At 41.5% G+C, this 17,500-nt stretch overlaps 1 protein-coding gene across 7 annotated transcripts in view; it reads left to right on the top strand.

Moving 5' to 3' along the window:
- Positions 1–17,500, top strand: part of LOC144958773 (chitin synthase chs-2-like) — an 84,265-nt gene that overhangs the window by 39,675 nt on the left and 27,090 nt on the right. For all 7 annotated transcript variants that reach the window (XR_013642512.1, XR_013642513.1, XR_013642514.1 and 4 more), the window contains 12 exons: positions 1–196; positions 1,154–1,330; positions 4,416–4,506; positions 5,839–5,991; positions 6,975–7,071; positions 8,705–8,813; positions 10,003–10,156; positions 11,344–11,554; positions 11,921–12,121; positions 13,022–13,177; positions 14,893–15,134; positions 16,673–16,837. The exon at positions 1–196 is cut by the window's left edge and continues 184 nt beyond it. Coding sequence is in view for 4 of the 7 variants with exons in the window: in XM_078890967.1 (XP_078747093.1) it covers positions 1–196; positions 1,154–1,330; positions 4,416–4,506; positions 5,839–5,991; positions 6,975–7,071; positions 8,705–8,813; positions 10,003–10,156; positions 11,344–11,554; positions 11,921–12,121; positions 13,022–13,177; positions 14,893–15,134; positions 16,673–16,837 (1,952 nt within the window). In the remaining 3 variants the exon portion in view is untranslated. The remainder of the gene's footprint in view (positions 197–1,153; positions 1,331–4,415; positions 4,507–5,838; positions 5,992–6,974; positions 7,072–8,704; positions 8,814–10,002; positions 10,157–11,343; positions 11,555–11,920; positions 12,122–13,021; positions 13,178–14,892; positions 15,135–16,672; positions 16,838–17,500) is intronic.

Genomic DNA, 17,500 nt, shown 5'->3' with positions numbered 1-17,500 from the left:
TTGACACGTGTGGAGACTATGAAGGGCTTTACGTTGCCATTGTGTGTTTCATTGCAAGCGGGATGTGTTATTTTATTGGTGTTGCAGCGTGTCAAGTGCGAGCACAGATTCCTTGTTTTGCACTTCCGTTGATTCTGTCAACCCCCGTTACCTTTGCCTTCCTCATGATGTCATACTCAGACGAAAACACAAACAAGTGAGTTTATAATAGCAAACACTATAATGGTGCGATGTCAAAAAACTGGTTTCAATTTCCTTTATAGTGTGAAACAAATCCCCTGGAGGACAGGATACATATATTTTCAGCTGCCCTGGTTTTAAAGGGATGGCCTCTTATTTTTTTAGTTTTAAAAAACTGCTGGTCGTCAATAACGTCAATTACTATCCAGCGTCGTCCTCATTGACGTTGGTTGTCCGCATTCTGCGACGACAAATGTCCGCCCATTCTTCCCGTCTATCATACAGCTCTCTTCCATTCATATCCGTCCGTTCCAAGATATTTTTCATATAACAGGACCTCGTTTGCCCTCCATTTTTTTTCCTGTAATACATATTTCATTAGGGTGCATCGGTTTTGGCATATGTGACCGAAAATTTTTTTATATTTTTCTTCTTTTGATGACATTTAGTAGTTCTATCATGACCTCCAGCTCTTCCAGTATGCTGTTATTTGTTCTTCTTTCCATCCAGCTTACCCTCATGCTCCTTCTATAAAACTACATTTCAGCAGAGTTTATACATTTGACGTCCTCGTTCTTGAGGGTCCATCTTTCTGCGCCGTAGGTCATCAATGTCCAAACCAATACTTTTACTAATTGTATTTTCAAATTTTGCCCTATGGACTTGTTTATCCTGATACTATTAAGAGAGGTCATTCTATTTTTCGTCATTGCAATTCGGTTGTTTATATCCATCGAGCAGTCGCCCTTTTTTCGTGTTAGTGGATCCCAAATATCTAAAATGAGACACACCTTCGATTTATTCGTTTTCTGACTAAGATCACTTATTTAAATTATTGATATGCTTTGTTTTTGTTTTTATCATTTAAGGGGGGTGGGGGGGGGGGGGGAGCGGGTGGCTGGTTGTGTGTTTGGGTTGTTGTTTTTTAAATTATTTTTTTTTTCTAAATCGGTTAAATTCTTGTTTCCCTCAGTGATTTTATTGGCTGTACATTCCAGTGGATCCCGCCGATCCAACACATGTCATCGTTTTTGGAGTGGTACAACAAAGACTATTGGTTGTGGCTAGGGTTTCTGGGAATGATTTCCTTATTTCTGATTGGACGACACATCTGGAGATCTCAGATGAGGAGAATGGCTCGATCGGACAGGTATGGCTTGCTTGAAGCGTGTGATTTAGATTAAATGTCAAAAAGGACCCAAAAACTGGTAGTTCTACGAAATTTTCGTAGTTGTAGGCATGTCTGCTTGTTATAACAAACCTGTCAACTTGTAATATTTTTAAAAATCATAACTTTTAGGATAGAAAATTTGTAGGCCCTATAGTTAACTTTATAAATCAACAATTTACCCTTACAATGAATAGATATCATTTCAAAATCCTAATAATTATGTAGTCTGGGATTGACTTTCATATTCAACCAAGTTTTAACGACTTAAAGATGCTTTTGAAGTTCTGAAATTGGAGCCAATGGTGGTGTGGTGGTCGTTGTCGTGGTGGTGGTTGTAGTCGTTGTGGTGGTGGTGGTGGTGATGGTGGTGTGGTGGTCGTTGTCGTGGAGGTGGTGGTGGTGGTGGTCGTTGTCGTGGAGGTGGTGGTGGTGGTGGTCGTTGTCGTGGAGGTGGTGGTGTGGTGGTCATTGTCGTGGAGGTGGTGGTGGTGGTGTGGTGTGGTGGTCTTGTCGGTGAGGTGGTGGTGGTGTGGTGGTGGTGGTGTGGTGGTGGTGGTGGTGGTGGTGTTGTGGTGGTGGTGGTGGTGGTGGTGGTGTGGTGGTCATTGTCGTGGTGGTGGTGGTGGTGGTGTGGTGGTCATTGTCGTGGTGGTGGTTGTAGTCGTTGTGGTGGTGGTGGTGGTGATGGTGGTGTGGTGGTCGTTGTCGTGGAGGTGGTGGTGGTGGTGGTCGTTGTCAGTGGTGGTGGTGGTGGTGGTGGTGGTGGTGGTGTGTGGTGGTCAGTGTGTGGTGGTGGTGGTGGTCATTGTCGTGGTGGTGTGTGGTGGTCATTGTCGTGTGGTGTGTGGTGGTCGTTGTCGTGGGTGGTGGTGGTGGTGGTGGTCATTGTCGGTGGGTGGTGGTGGTGGTGGTGTCATTGTCGTGGGGTGGTGGTGGTGTGGTGTGTGGTGGTCATTGTAGTGGTGGTGGTGGTGTGGTGGTGTGATGGTGGTGGTGGTGGTGTGGTGGTCATTGTCGTGGTGGTGGTGGTGGTTGTGGTGGTGGTGGTGGTGTGGTGGTCATTGTCGTGGTGGTGTGGTGGTGGTGGTCATTGTCGTGGTGGTGGTGGTGGTCATTGTCGTGGTGGTGTGGTGGTGGTGGTCATTGTCGTGGTGGTGGTGGTGGTCATTGTCGTGGTGGTGGTGGTGGTCATTGTCGTGGTGGGTGTGGTGGTCATTGTCGTGGTGGTGTGGTGGTCATTGTCGTGGTGGTGGTGGTGTGGTGGTGTGGTGGTGGGTGGTGGTGGTGGTGGTGTGGTGGTGGTGGTTGTGGTGGTGTGTGGTGGGTGTGTGGTGGTGTTGGTGGTGGTGGTGTCGTGGTGGTGGGTGGTGGTGTGGTGGTTTGGCATGTGTGGTGGTGGTGGTGTGGTGTGTGGTGGTCATTGTCGTGGGGTGGTGGGTGGTGTGGTGATGGTGGTGTGGTGGTCGTTGTCGTGGTGGTGGTTGTAGTCGTTGTGGTGGTGGTGGTGGTGATGGTGGTGTGGTGGTCGTGGTGTGTGGTGGTGGGTGGTGTGGTGTGGTGGTGGTGGTGTGTGGTGGTGGGTGGTGGTGGTGTGGTCGTGGTGGTGGTGGTGGTGGTGGTGGTGGTGTGTGGTGGTGTGGTGTGTGTGTGGTGGTCATTGTCGTGGGGTGGTGGTGGTGGTGTGTGTGGTCATTGTCGTGGTGGTGTGGTGGTGGGGTGGTGGGTGGTGGTGTGGTGGTCATTGTCGTGGTGGTGGTGTGTAGTCGTTGTGGTGTGTGGTGGGTGGTGTGTGGTGGTGTGTGGTGTGTCGTGGAGGTGGTGGTGGTGGTGGTCGTTGTCGTGGAGGTGGTGGTGGTGGTGGTCGTTGTCGTGGAGGTGGTGGTGTGGTGGTCATTGTCGTGGAGGTGGTGGTGGTGGTGGTGTGGTGGTCGTTGTCGTGGAGGTGGTGGTGGTATGTGTGGTGGTGGTGGTGGTGGTGGGTGGTCATTGTGTGTGTGGTGGTGGTGTGTCGTTGGTGGTGGTGGTGGTGGTTGTGGTGGTGTGTGGTGGTCATTGTCGTGGATGGTGTGTGGTGGGTGGTGTGGTGGTCATTGTCGTGGGTGGTGGTGGTGGGTGGTCATTGTCGTGGTGGTGGTGTGGTGGTCATTGTCGTGTGGTGGTGGTGGTGTGTGTGTGGTGGTCATGGTGGGTCATTTAGTGGTGGTGGTGGTGGTGTGGTGGTGTGGTGGTGTGGTGGTGTGGTGGTCATTGTCGTGGTGGTGGTGATGGTGGTGGTGTGGTGGTGTGGTGGTGTGGTGGTGTGGTGGTGTGGTGGTCATTGTAGTGGTGGTGGTGGTCGTAGTCGTTGTGGTGGTGGTGGTGGTGGTGGTGGTGTGGTGGTGGTGGTGGTGGTGTGGTGGTGTGGTGGTCATTGTCGTGGAGGTGTGGTGGTGGTGGTCATTGTCGTGGAGGTGTGGTGGTGGTGGTGGTGTGGTGGTCATTGTCGTGGTGGTGTTGGTGGTGGTGGTGGCGTGGTGGTGTGGTGGTCATTGTCGTGGTGGTGGTGTTGGTGGTGGTGGTGTGGTGGTCATTGTCGTGGAGGTGGTGGTGTGGTGGTCATTGTCGTGGTGGTGGTGGTGGTGTGGTGGTCATTGTCGTGGTGGTGGTGGTGGTGGTGGTGTGGTGGTCATTGTCGTGGTGGTGTTGGTGGTGGTGGTGGTGTGGTGGTCATTGTCGTGGTGGTGGTGGTGTGGTGGTCATTGTCGTGTTGGTGGTGGTGGTGGTGTGGTGGTCATTGTCGTGGAGGTGGTGGTGGTGGTGGTGTGGTGGTCATTGTCGTGGTGGTGGTGGTGGTGTTGGTGATTATAACAATAATGGTGGTGGTGGTCATTGTCGTGGTGGTGGTCGTGGTGTTGGTAATGATAATGATGATAATATTGGTGGCGGTGGTGGTTGTGATGATGACGATGATGATGACGATGATGATGATGAGATGGTGATGATGATGATGATGATGATGATGATGATGATGATGATGATGATGATGATGATGATGATGTCATATTGTCTCCACTTCCTTTCCAAGGTTGTTCGTCAAGCCTTCCTACTGTGGCATTCTACTGGATCCGTCCCTCATTCTTTACAGAGCCAGAGAACGAGTACCGGAAGAAGAGAAGGTTGGGTTCATATCATCTGTACTCACTAGTTCGAATATGTGACCCACTGTCTTAGACTGGTACTATCATCTTGGCAAAAACTCTCAAACCTGAGATTCTGCGTGAAGTCCTAGGTTTGAAAGTTTTTGCCAAGTTGAGTGTCGATATTTGAAGGACGGGTTTTCTAGCCAAATATTTATATATGTGACCCTTCGCCTCAAAACGGTATTAAGTCGGGATTGTTAAGATGTTTAAAATTGAATTTATAGCCAGAAATATTAGTCTTGTGTTGAGTTTGTATCTTTTATTGAGGAGAATGGATACCATATTTTAGGGTGCTAATGCCAACAATTTATATTTTTGACCAGTTTCACATTAAATTCGGCTTTTAAGCATCTGGTTCGTTCCGACATAATACCGTTTTGAGACGGTGGGTCGCATATGTTGTTTTTATTTTTTTACAGAGTACGACATTATAGTTAATCCATCAAATAGACGTCTGATGTCAACATAAATCAACCCGTGTTGTCCAAAATGAGCAATAGTGAACAATAGTGTGATGTTAAAATACTGGTTCCAATTTCCTTGGAAGTATGAAACCAGTCCTCGGGAGGATACGATACATATATACATTGCGCGCCTGATCTCCCGATTACAGAGCGATGGCATCTCATTGTCTAGTCTAAATAAATGCTGGTCGACAATAAAGATCATCCATCCATCCATCCACGCTCTATTACGCCCCGTATTCATATAAATCATCATGGAGGTAAAAGCGTCTAACCCCCCCCCCCCTAAAGAGTAATAAACAAAAATGAATATAACATAAACAAAAAAAGGTAAAAATTCCCCAACACGGAACGTTTCCGGTTCAAACCCTACTTCAGCCAATAACAAAAACAATAAAACATATAGATAGTATGCAGATGACGTCACTCAGGCCTTTGTTATTGTTTTTGCCATCCGCGTTTGTGAGTTGTTCTCACTAAACTGTATTAACCAGACTATAAAAGTTCATGGTTACACAGAGTTTGTGTGTTGGTCCGTTATACTTCCGGATGGCAATGTTGTGAACTCCTTGGCCAAGCGCATTCTATCTATATGCATCCAGCCTCCCATTACTTACAGAAAGGAAGTGCCAAATATTTGTGTCTTGTTTGGAATTTGTTTTTGTTATTATGTTGTTTTTTTTTTTCGTTTGTGTTGGTTTTTGTTGGGGTTTTTTTGTTTTGTTTTTGGAGGCTGTTATATTCATGTTTAGTTTATTGCTTTTTACAGTCCATAGCTTCTAGCAGCTTACTTTCACTTTTAAAACTCCCAACCTATAAGTCAGACTTTTGTTCAAATGAACAGGTAATCCAGGTACCTTGGGCAAATGTAGACCACTTGAAAGAGGACGACACTGTGTTTGATCTTGAAGACACGTCCAAGATTCGAACTGATTACACTCCCTACGTGTACATCTGCGCTACCATGTGGCATGAAACTGAGACAGAAATGGTTCAGGTAAGAATAACTTAGCTAGTGGTGGTGTTGGTGGCCGTGATGATGATGATGATGATGATGATGATGATGATGATGATGATGATGATGATGATGATGATGATGATGAAGATTATTATTATTATTATTATTATTATTATTATTATTATTATTATTATTATTATTATTATTATTATTATATTATTATTACTATTATATTATTATTATTATTATTATTATTATTATTATTATTATTATTATTATTATTATTATTATTATTATTATTATCATCATCATCATCATCATCATCATCATCATCATCATCATCATCATCATCATCATCATCAACTTGTGTGCATAAATCCATCCTTAAAATTGTCATTATACAAAAAAGTTTCATTCATTCATTCATTCATCCATTCATTCATTCATTCATTCATTCATTCATCCATTCATTCATCCATTCATTCATCCATTCATCCAATCATTCATTCATTCATTCATTCATTCATTCATTCATTCATTCATTCATCGATTTATTAACAACTCACAACTGTTTCAAGTATTAAAACCCTACTTAATTAATCAGTGATCGTATGTGTGACAATGATCGTGGAAAACTCTTGTCCGGACGTTGTGTCCTCGAGTAAGACACTCTCCACACATTACCCCAATCGACTCAGGTGTGTGGCTACAGACAGTGAAGGAAATATTGTTAGAGTATTATTATTACAAGTGGAAATATGGTTTCATATGACCTGTTGGGGCAATAAATGAAACATTGTGAATGAAGCGCATTGAGCATAGTTAATCCGCAGAGCTGCGCTCTATAAATGTTCATTTTTTTTTCTCTCTTTAATTCTTGTAACATTCCATCTGGACAGATGATCTATATAAATGTTCATTTTTTCCCTCTTTAATTCTTATATCATTCCATCTGGACAGATGATCTATATAAATGTTCATTTTTTTCCCTCTTTAATTCTTGTATCATTCCATCTGGACAGATGATCCGATCCATCGTACGTTTGGACACTGACCAAAGTGCCAGGAGAATTGCAGTCAAAGCTTTTGAGGCATCCACTGAGTACTATGAATTTGAAGGTGGGTTTTCACGATATCCCTTCTACAATAAAATCCGCATAAAGTCAACACTCTTAAAGTTAACACCCTGAAAGTCAATTTTTGCTTAAAGTCAACACTCTTAGAGTCAACTTCTGATTACAGTCAACACTCTTAGAGTCAGCTCCTGGTTGCAGTCAACACTCTTAAGAGTCAACTTTTGATTAAAGTCAACACTCTTAAGAGTCAACTTCTGCTGAAAGTCAACACTCTTAAAGTGAACTTCTGCTTAAAGTCAACACATCTTATTGGTACAAAATTTTCCGTTCTCTATCCCAGCGTGTTCCAATAATAATGGATAAAATCAACATTGCTTCAAGCCAACCAATATTTCTTATCAGGTGGTGTTGTAATTCGTAATTCGTAATTGAGCTTTTATATAGTGCAATATCCACTAAACTTGCTCAAAGCGCTTTACAAGGTGTCCATGGCCAACAGCAACATTTAACATGTAGGACGGGACATGTCGCCTGTTACGGGATATTACATTTTTTTCGGACAGTGACAACGCAGTTAATGACCAGGTACTCATTTTCACCTGAGTACGGTGATAGAATGTGAGTAAAGAGCCTTCTCCAAGGACTCAACTATGCGCCGAGCGAGGCCCGAAATCAGGACCTCCCGATCCGAAAGCGAGTGTCATACCACAAGACCACATAGCGGCACAGGGAAATGAAGAGAATAAGAACGATCTGTATTCAAATTCTTGTCCATCCGACTCATCAATCACGTGAATTTTTGATGCCCAACGATTGGATTTTTAAACAATAAATTGTGTTCATGATAGTTGTAAACATACCAATGGGTCAAGCTGAGCAAATTCCCCATTGTGATGGTGGATTGTTTTCAAAAACTGTGAACAGTTTTTATTATAATGTAGGTCATTTTCAGTACATTGTAAATGAGATCAATGACTCGAGCACATGGCAAAATATTAATTTGATGCTATGCTTATAAGTGAAATACTCACAACATCCTCCAGCCGGTTATAAAGTACCAACATACAAACTATGCGTAACCTTAAATGTTTATAGTCTTGATTGATTTAATTTAGTGAGAAGTACTCATTAAAACAGTTACCTAAAAACAAAGACATAGAGCTGAGTGACGCCAATTTCATGTCGTTCCTTCTATACATTGAGCGAATCTTATCACACAACTAGCGGTTGAAAAAGAACAACAAAGAACAGATGTGCCATCTTCTCTCTCTCTCTCTCTCTCTCTCTCTCTCTCTCTCTCTCTCTCTCTCTTGTTTGTAAAAAACAGCTATATTTGTCCGAGCATGCATGAAGGTGTGTCACAACACATGCGTTTTGATTGGTCAAAAATATACTGGTTAATTGCCACTGCAAAAGTTGCTCGTCTCTGTATTTCAGTCTCGTCTATAAATTAACGAATGTTACGTATAGAGGGACGGAAGTTAGAACTTATCACCCAAAGTGAACGAAAAAAAAAAATACACAACCCAACACAACAAACAAACAAACAAACAAAAAGAGTGGAATTACGTCAACTTTATTCCATCTAGATACAAATATTAATTAACTTCCCCCTGCCTATAACATATAAACTAACTCGTATCTTTTAACACGGATTGCTTTTCTTCTCTCTTTAGCTCACATTTTCTTTGATGACGCGTTTGAACCCCACGACGATGACGAAACTCGCTATGACGTCAACGACTTCGTCAAGATGTTGGTTAGTACCGTGCCAGATGCTACCGAGTAAGTACATCAGACAACTTTTCAATTTGTTTTGATTTTTGGTACGAGGTCTTGAAGCACAGCACTCTCATTGGGGGAAAAACCCACCCTAGCAACGCCACTGAAACTTTACTAATGAGATGAGGGAGTTATATGAGACACTCCCTGATAGCACAGCTCAACAATCACAATCACTCAATCCTCTCCGGGTCTGCTGGTACTTGGGGCGATGCAAGGGATCTCCACCTGGTCCTGTCAGCAGCTATTCTTGGGGCCATTTCGAGGGACAGACCGCTCTGTTTTAGGTCCCTCTCTACGCATAGACCAACAATAGATGTAAAATATTTCTAGTAACTCAAGGGTCTAATGGATGTGACGGACTATTTTTTAATTGGCATGGGGCAGCGTGGCTCAGCGGTATGCGGTCTTTGCTTCGTACCCAAAAGGTACCGAGTTCGATCACCCGTCTCTGCGCTTTATGGCCTTGAGCAAGTCTCCTCGCCCTAACTCAATTTGGGTTATTCCAGTCTTCCCTTGGAATAGACCATTGAGGCAAATTTCCCCAATGGGACGTATAAAGTTAATTTATTTTAATATTATATTATATTTAACATTTTGTTCTTTGCATAGCCATGGTTAGAACTTCTTTAACTCTATAACTATAACGACATCACGCACTGGGACATCTTCGTCCCGTATAAAATAAGTCTATATCTCATTCCCTTCGTGCAATTCCTAAACTCTATCTAGACTAAATCTGTTCGTGCTGCTATCATACGTCTCTCAGTGCAGCTCTGCTTGTTGCAGCTCTATTCGGTCGCTGCATTGTCCAACGAACCCTCTTTGATTCCCAGTAGCTGCAGTCATTGGTTCCAACACCTTGTTCAGTCCCTCATCAATCCCTCTGCAATTATCAGCCCTCCTTTATTTGTGATGACTAGCATATTCCTTTTTTTTTTTTTTGATATTCCGTCAGCTAAACACCAAATCTTATTAAAATATAGTGAAACATACCAATTTGACAGTTGCATATAGGCCATGCACTAGACAAACCACAGTGGAACCAAGTTATATCGCCTTATCAACCATTGCCTTACACTCGTCTCTCTTACAGTTCTTTTTTGTGATTGTCTTATTTATCTTTCTAAATTTTTTTAGGATTTGCAGTTATTACCTAAAGACGAATTGCTGTATATTTTTGTAATCATAGTTTGGAACATGGCGCTGAGATGAACGTTCCCTCCCCTACAATGATACCGACTCCTTATGGAGGACGATTGGTGTGGAATCTACCCGGGGGCAACACGCTGATTGCTCACCTCAAGGATAAAGCCAAGATTCGTCATCGGAAGAGATGGAGTCAGGTAAGCAGAAGTTATAGAAATGGATCATATCAAATGTGAAAAAGACCAAAATAAAAATATACATAGAATGCTTACACTACTACATATATTCGTAGAATTTTATTTGATATTGAGTGTGTCCACCTCTGGCATTAATCCATTGATTGGATGTTATGTTGGATTTGTTCTTGGGTGATAATGTTCCACTCCTCTGTCACTGCATATGTAAGTATTGCAATGTTCTGGATGTTTATTTCCCTGAATTTACGACCAATGACGTCATATATGTTGCTTAATAGGAGAACGTTCGGGCGATCTCGCAGGCCAGGGTAGAACTTTAAAGATCCACTCATTCCAAAAGAGTCCCGACAAATAGCCGCCCGTTCAAAACGAAGACGTCGGTGCAGCTGACTCAAACCATAACTGACATAATATGGGTTTCTACATTTCAACCTGGTCCTCTTTTTAATGTCCTCTAATAGTTTCTTGAACGGCATTCAGCTCAGTGGTCATCACTCTTGTTAATCTGAAAGGGTCAAAATGGAAACGTTCACGAAATGTTTTCTTGATTTTTATTTGTTATTCTTTTCCCTCCACGCCCAGGTCTCTCGTTGATACTTCCAATTGTATATAATATTCCTCTGCACCAAACTAACGATAGAGGGAGCGAGCTGATGATTCAGGTTTAGAGGTCTACCTTTGACCTCGTGTCGTTGCACGATACAAAAAAGCAGAATGTTAAATCATGCAATGTGGTGGTTTGATACCTCATCTTATTAGCTGAATATAAAACACAACTGGAGTCAATAATAGGATTCAATAGTCTAATGTCACGTCCGCCCAGCAACCAACAGCTTGGTCTAAAAAAAGAAAATCGGTATTTTTTATTCTTCATGCTGGCTAGAACATTTTCACGTGCCATTTGACCAGAATGTATAGAACCCAAAACATGATCAGATTTATAATGTTTTTCTCTCTGGATACACTTTTATGTTCGTCGGAAAAGTATTTCATAGGGGTGGTGATGGAGATATTGTCGTTCGCCATTGTTCCAATAGTTTAGAACCAGTTACTATTCGTCATTACGAGATTACGAGGGAAGTGACGTCACGGCTGTTGGACCCTATTTTCATCATGTCATAGTTTGTTGGATTCAAAGAAATATGTAATTTGTCAGTACTTTATTTGTTTCTTTTCTTTATCTTCAGGTGATGTACATGTACTACTTTTTGGCCCACCGACTCATGCACGAACCAATCAGCGACGTCCGAAAAATGATACGGGCCCAAAACACTTTCCTATTGGCTCTCGATGGTGACGTGGATTTTCAGCCCGACGCATTGCGGCTTTTGATTGACAGATTGAAGCTTAATCCGGGTGTCGGTGCTGCTTGTGGACGCATTCATCCAATCGGATCAGGTGTGATGATGCCTTGTCTGGTCAAGATTTTCAAAGATGACGATGATGATGATGATGATGATGATGATGATGAGGAGGAGGAGGAGGAGGAGGAGGAGGAGGAGGAGAAGGAGGAGGAGAAGGAGGAGGAGGAAGAGGAGGAGGAGGATAGGGTATAAAAAGACATGTATCATTATTAGGTCAATATTTTTATCAAGATTTTAACATTCAACTTATTTTCTTATAAAACTGAGTAATCCTCCCCCCCCCCCTCCTCCCTCCAAAGTCTTATTTTAGATCTCTCTCTCTCTCTCTCTCTCTCTCTCTCTCTCTCTCTCTCTCTCTCTCTCTCTCTCTCTCTCTGACTGATATTTGTTTTGTTTCCAGGTCCTATGGTTTGGTACCAGAAGTTCGAGTATGCCATCAGCCATTGGTTACAGAAGGCCACCGAACACGTGATCGGATGTGTTCTGTGTAGTCCTGGGTGCTTCAGTCTTTTCCGTGGTTCTGCTCTCATGGATGACAATGTCATGAGAAAATACGCCACGCCCCCCACTGATGCCAGGCATTACGTCCAGTATGACCAAGGTAAGGAATGAATACAATAATAGTATTCCTTCATTTATAAGTAAAACGTGAACTATTATATAACGCAATACTCACTAAATTGTGTGATCGAAGAGTTTTACAATCGGTCCTAAGCCAAAAGCAACACTTAAGTCTCTAAGTGACAAATTAAGGAGCAGGCACTGGTGTAAGATAAAGATCTGAAAATGTCTGTATAAAATTGTCAAAGCAAAGAGAAAGAAACAAGGGAAAAAAATATTCCAAAATATTAGCCTGCCTTCACTGGGGGATCAAATCTCAGACCTGGGTCTTGTGTTTTTCTATCTGCTTTGGCACTGTTTCATATAATTTAGATTTTTTTTCAGATCTTTCTTTCTCTCCCTCTTTTCTTTATAATCCCTGTATTGTTTATTTTTTCAATTCTATTGTAGACTAACACACTATCTGATGAATACACCTCTAGTCTATGTCTCATTAGTTGTTTATTAAAACAGTCAGTATAGTTTTCAAATTGTTCCCCACCCTATCTGTCCCTTCGTTGTCTCCCAGATGACGTTTCATGGCCTGACCTCCACAAAACAGTAAATTCTATTTCTATCTGATTTGGACGCCCAGATTTTCGTGATCCTTGATTAATGCCTTCGGAAAATATTTTTTTTTGTAATGACGGTACGCGTTTAAGTAAAATACTCACGAGTTATATATATCTGCACGTCAGATCAATTGTACCTACACAAAAATCATGTGTAACCGGAAAGATTGCAGTCTGATAGAAAGAACTTCGTAAGAACTAATCGCCCAACTGACAGTCTTAAAGCAATTACAAAGCTGAGTGACGTCATCTTCATCCAGTCCATTGAATATGCATTAATCTAGAACTTTTAAAAACGTGTAATCTCCATGTACATCGATTCATTCCAGGCGAGGACAGATGGCTGTGCACACTGATGTTACAACAGGGATATCGTGTAGAGTACAGCGCGGCCTCGGACTCGTTCACCTACGCCCCTGAAGGATTCTATGAGTTCTACAACCAGAGGAGGAGATGGACACCCTCAACCATGGCCAACATCCTCGGTAAGAGATTTACAAAATGGGGAGCAAGAACTGATGTAACATTAACTGGATCTGAATCTGAATAAAATATATAATAATAATAAATAAAATTCCCTTTATTCATGCCCAAGGGGAAATTTGTCTTTAGGGTCTCTTCCCAGGGAAGACTGGAATAACCCAAGCGTCAGCCGCAGAGCAGCGCCCCAAAGTGAGCCAGGGCGAAGTGACTTGCTCAAGGCCACACAGCGCAGCGGCCACTGATTGAACTCTTTACCTTTCGGGTAGGAAGCAAAGACAGTACCACTGAGCCACGCTGCCCCCGTTACTCGAAGTCGACTCAATTCTGAGTACATATTTGTATTCGAGGGCGAAATGAATTGTTGAATGTGACAGCCATTGTTGGTGTTTAGGCTGATAATCTTCGTTTGAATGTTTTTAAATCTGTTATGTTCACACATGATACAGGAAGAGCGTTCCAGTCTTGGATAGTGCAGGGTGCAAATGAATATTTGAAGATGTTTGAGTTGGAAGATCGGTGTTTTAGTGTTTTTGAGTGGGTTTTTCTTTCTCCTTACCGATCATTTTCAGGATTTTCATACCTAATTGATTTTAAAAAACTATAGGTGATATGCGTTTGGCCAAAAAGCTCACAACATCCGCCAGCAGGATATAACGGATCAACACACAAAACTATGTGTAACCTTGAACGTTCATTGTCTGATTAATAGAACTAAGTGAGAACTATTCATAAATATGGCTGGTTAAAAACAATAACAAAGAGCTGAGTGACGTCAATTTCGTTGCTTCTATAACTCAAAATAAGTAAGTACACGGTATACATAAAGCTGTGCAGCAAAACAAAGTATACAAGACAACGTTACATTTGCATAAATAAAACCCAAAAAAATATACATCGTCAAATTTTCTGATGTTCAAAAGAAATCTGAATGAAAAAAATGTTTGTTGCATCGAATTTTAATATAGTTGGCAAGGAGAGGGGGGGGGGGGGGGCGAGGTGGTCGAGTGGTTAAGACATTGCGCTGTGATCCGGAAAGTCCCGGGTTCAAGCCCGGCTTCAGGCACTTTCGTTTTTTTTCCCTTGGGCAATATTATTAACCCCCAGTTTGCTTTCTTGGACAACATGGGTGATTCCTGTTGACATCAGACATCTTGGTAGTTGGATTATCTATATTATTCCTTCATGGAATGCCGAGGTGACGGTGTCTAATGATACAGTAGCGGATGGGCGTAATTTTAATGGTTTTTTTTGTTGTTGTTGTTTTGTTTTTGTTTTTTGTAAGGAGAGGGTTAGAATCTGAAAACATAAGTATCTAAAAGTCTAAGACAAAGCAGAAAATACAAGAAAAACCATCAGGGGCCAGACTGATAATATTATTGGGGTGGGGTGGGGGGAGACTTTTTCTTGTGCGGCTATGTGGTCGTGTGTTTAGTCCTTAGAAAAGGCTTTTTACTTACATTCTCCCACTGTACTCAAGTGTAAAATGAGTACCTGGCCGTTAACAGCGTTGTCTATGTCAGAAAAAATTATAACATCGCCTAATAGGTCATCATGTTACGCGTTGCTGCTTGTCAGGGACCTCCTTGTAAAGCGCCATGAGCACGTTTAGTGGCTATTGCGCTATATGAAAGCTCAAGTTTATAAGTGTGTGTGTGTGTTCTCTCTGCTTTGACTGACACTGTTTTATACAGCCTGCCTACTATATTATTTCACCCAGATCTTCTGAGCACCTGGCGTAGTGTGACCAAACGCAATGACTGTATCTCCATGTTGTACATCGCCTACCAAACCCTTATGATGGCTTCCTCCATACTCACCCCAGGGACAATCTTCATGCTGATCGTGGGCGCCCTGACCGCTGCCTACCCAGAAATCCCTCTCTTTGGCAGTCTCATCCTCAACCTGATCCCCATCGCCCTGTTTGTTCTCTTGGTTTTCGCTGCTAAAAGTAAAACTCAGGTAAACATCATTTCTTAGTTCTTGCTCGTTTTAAATATCTTCGGTCTTGCTACAACCACCTCCACCACCGCATCGATATCACTACTGGTTGGGGTTCCTGACCTCCCATAGTGGACAGGGAGGTACTTACTGCGTCTTTTATCCCCCTATATCTGTTTTCCAACTGTCTTTCTGTTTTTGCCTTGGAATGAGATTATTTGGTTTTGTCCTGGCCCTGGCCGGATACCCTGACTGAGAGGGAAACAGTCAAATGTATAGTCAGTTTTGGGCGGGAGAGGATATTTTTTTACTTGTAAATCATCTCTCTGTTATGCGCTGTATTATGTTTTGTTTATGTATTATATATGATTTATAAACATTTGAGTGTATTCCTCTTAGTGGAGACCTGTGCTTGTGTCTGAATGAGACTTTTAGGTGATCTCAAACTAAGTGCTTTGAAAGTGTGCTCTTGGAATATACATCTGTTTCCTATTTGAACCAATTCCCCTTTGTCTTCCCTTGTCTTGGGTGCTTTAATTGTAATTCTACAACTTTTAACTATCCCATTTTCTTCCTTTTTACTGGCGCTGATATGACCTAAATGTTTTGCAAGTGCCGTAAAACCCTTAAAAACAAAAAAAAAACAAAAAAAAAAAAAACAGATATCATCACTACTTCAACCTCCTCCTCATTATTATCAATACTATCACCACTACTTCAATCACCGCATCCTTATCACTACCACAAACACTGCAATCACAACTGCATCATCATCATCATCATCATCATCATCATCATCATCATCATCATCACCATCATCATCATCATCATCATCATCACCATCAACATCACCACCATCATCATCATCATCATCATCATCATCATCATCATCATCATCATCATCATAATCATCATCATCATCACCACCACCACCACCACCATCACATCATCATCATCATCATCATCATCATCATCATCATCATTATCATCATCATCATCATCATCATCATCATCACACTTCCACAACTACAATAACCGCTGCCACGTCATCATTACTACCACCACTGCTACAACCACCATCCCTTCTGCTTCTTAATCTTCTACCATTCTCCTCATAAAGAGGCATGACTCCAGTAAAGCCCTATTCATTTTTCTCAGCACTGTACAAAAAATCAATATAGCAGCTTCCAAACAGAAAACAAAAAATAGATAGTATGCGTTTGGCTAAGACGCTCACAGCATTGCCATCGGGAAGTAAAACGGACGGACACACAAAACTCTGTGTAACCATGAACTTTTATAGTCTGGATAATTCAGATATAAACGCGGATGACAAAAAACAATAACAAAGCGTTGAGTGACGTCAATTTAATTCTATCTATAGTGTTGTGTGTACTTGCGTTTTACCAACTGGCGAATGTTGTGAGTTGTTTGTTTTTTTTTTTTTTGGTTAAGCCCAAACACAAAGCATCAGTGGTTTTGGTGTAAAAGAATTTTTATACATTATTATTTATGTAAATATTATTTTTTTTTCTTTGTGTTTTTGTTTGTCGTTCCAGCTTCTAGTGGCAGCCATTTTATCCATATTATACGCCGTGGTAATGATGATAGTATTGGTGGGGCTGATCAAACAAATAGCAGAGTATGGTTTCTGCTCCATCACTACCATCTTCTTTATCTGCGTTGTTGGAATCTTCCTTTCAGCTGCAATTCTACATCCACAGGTAAATACGTAGTGTATTTAAATAAATAAATAAATGAATAGATAAATGAATAAAACAATAAATGAATGAATGAATAAATAGATAAATGCATGAATGAAAGAATAAAAAAATATAGATAAATAAATATATAAATGAATAATTACGTTAAAATATGCTGTTTTGATAAACAAGAGGTTACATTGCACATTTCATTATGTGTTAATTAGAATATGCTATAGAACAAAGTGGTTACATTGCCCTTTTCATAATGTTTCAATTAGAATATGCTGTATGAACAAGTGGTTACATTGTCCTTTTCATAATGTGTTAATTAGAATATGCTGTATGAACAAGTGGTTACATTGCCCTTCTCATAATGTTTCAATTAGAATATGCTGTATGAACAAGTGGCTACATTGCCCTTTTCATAATGTGTTAATTAGAATATGCTGTATGAACAAGTGGTTACATTGCCCTTCTCATAATGTTTCAATTAGAATATGCTGTATGAACAAGTGGTTACATTGCCCTTTTCATAATGTGTTAATTAAAATATGCTGTATGAACAAGTGGTTACATTGCCCTTTTCATAATGTGTTAATTAGAATATGCTGAAAAGCCATTGCACCTCCACCTAGTGGAACCCGGTTCGAACCCCAATATCAGTATTTTTTTTTCTTGTTT

Source organism: Berghia stephanieae, chromosome 13 (assembly GCF_034508935.2).
Source record: "Berghia stephanieae isolate SIO BIC M18660-M18661 chromosome 13, UCSD_Bste_1.3, whole genome shotgun sequence".
In the NCBI taxonomy this organism is placed as follows: Eukaryota; Metazoa; Mollusca; class Gastropoda; order Nudibranchia; family Aeolidiidae; genus Berghia; species Berghia stephanieae.
Note: the sequence above shows the minus strand (reverse complement) of the source record. Positions and strands in the feature narration are given on the sequence as shown.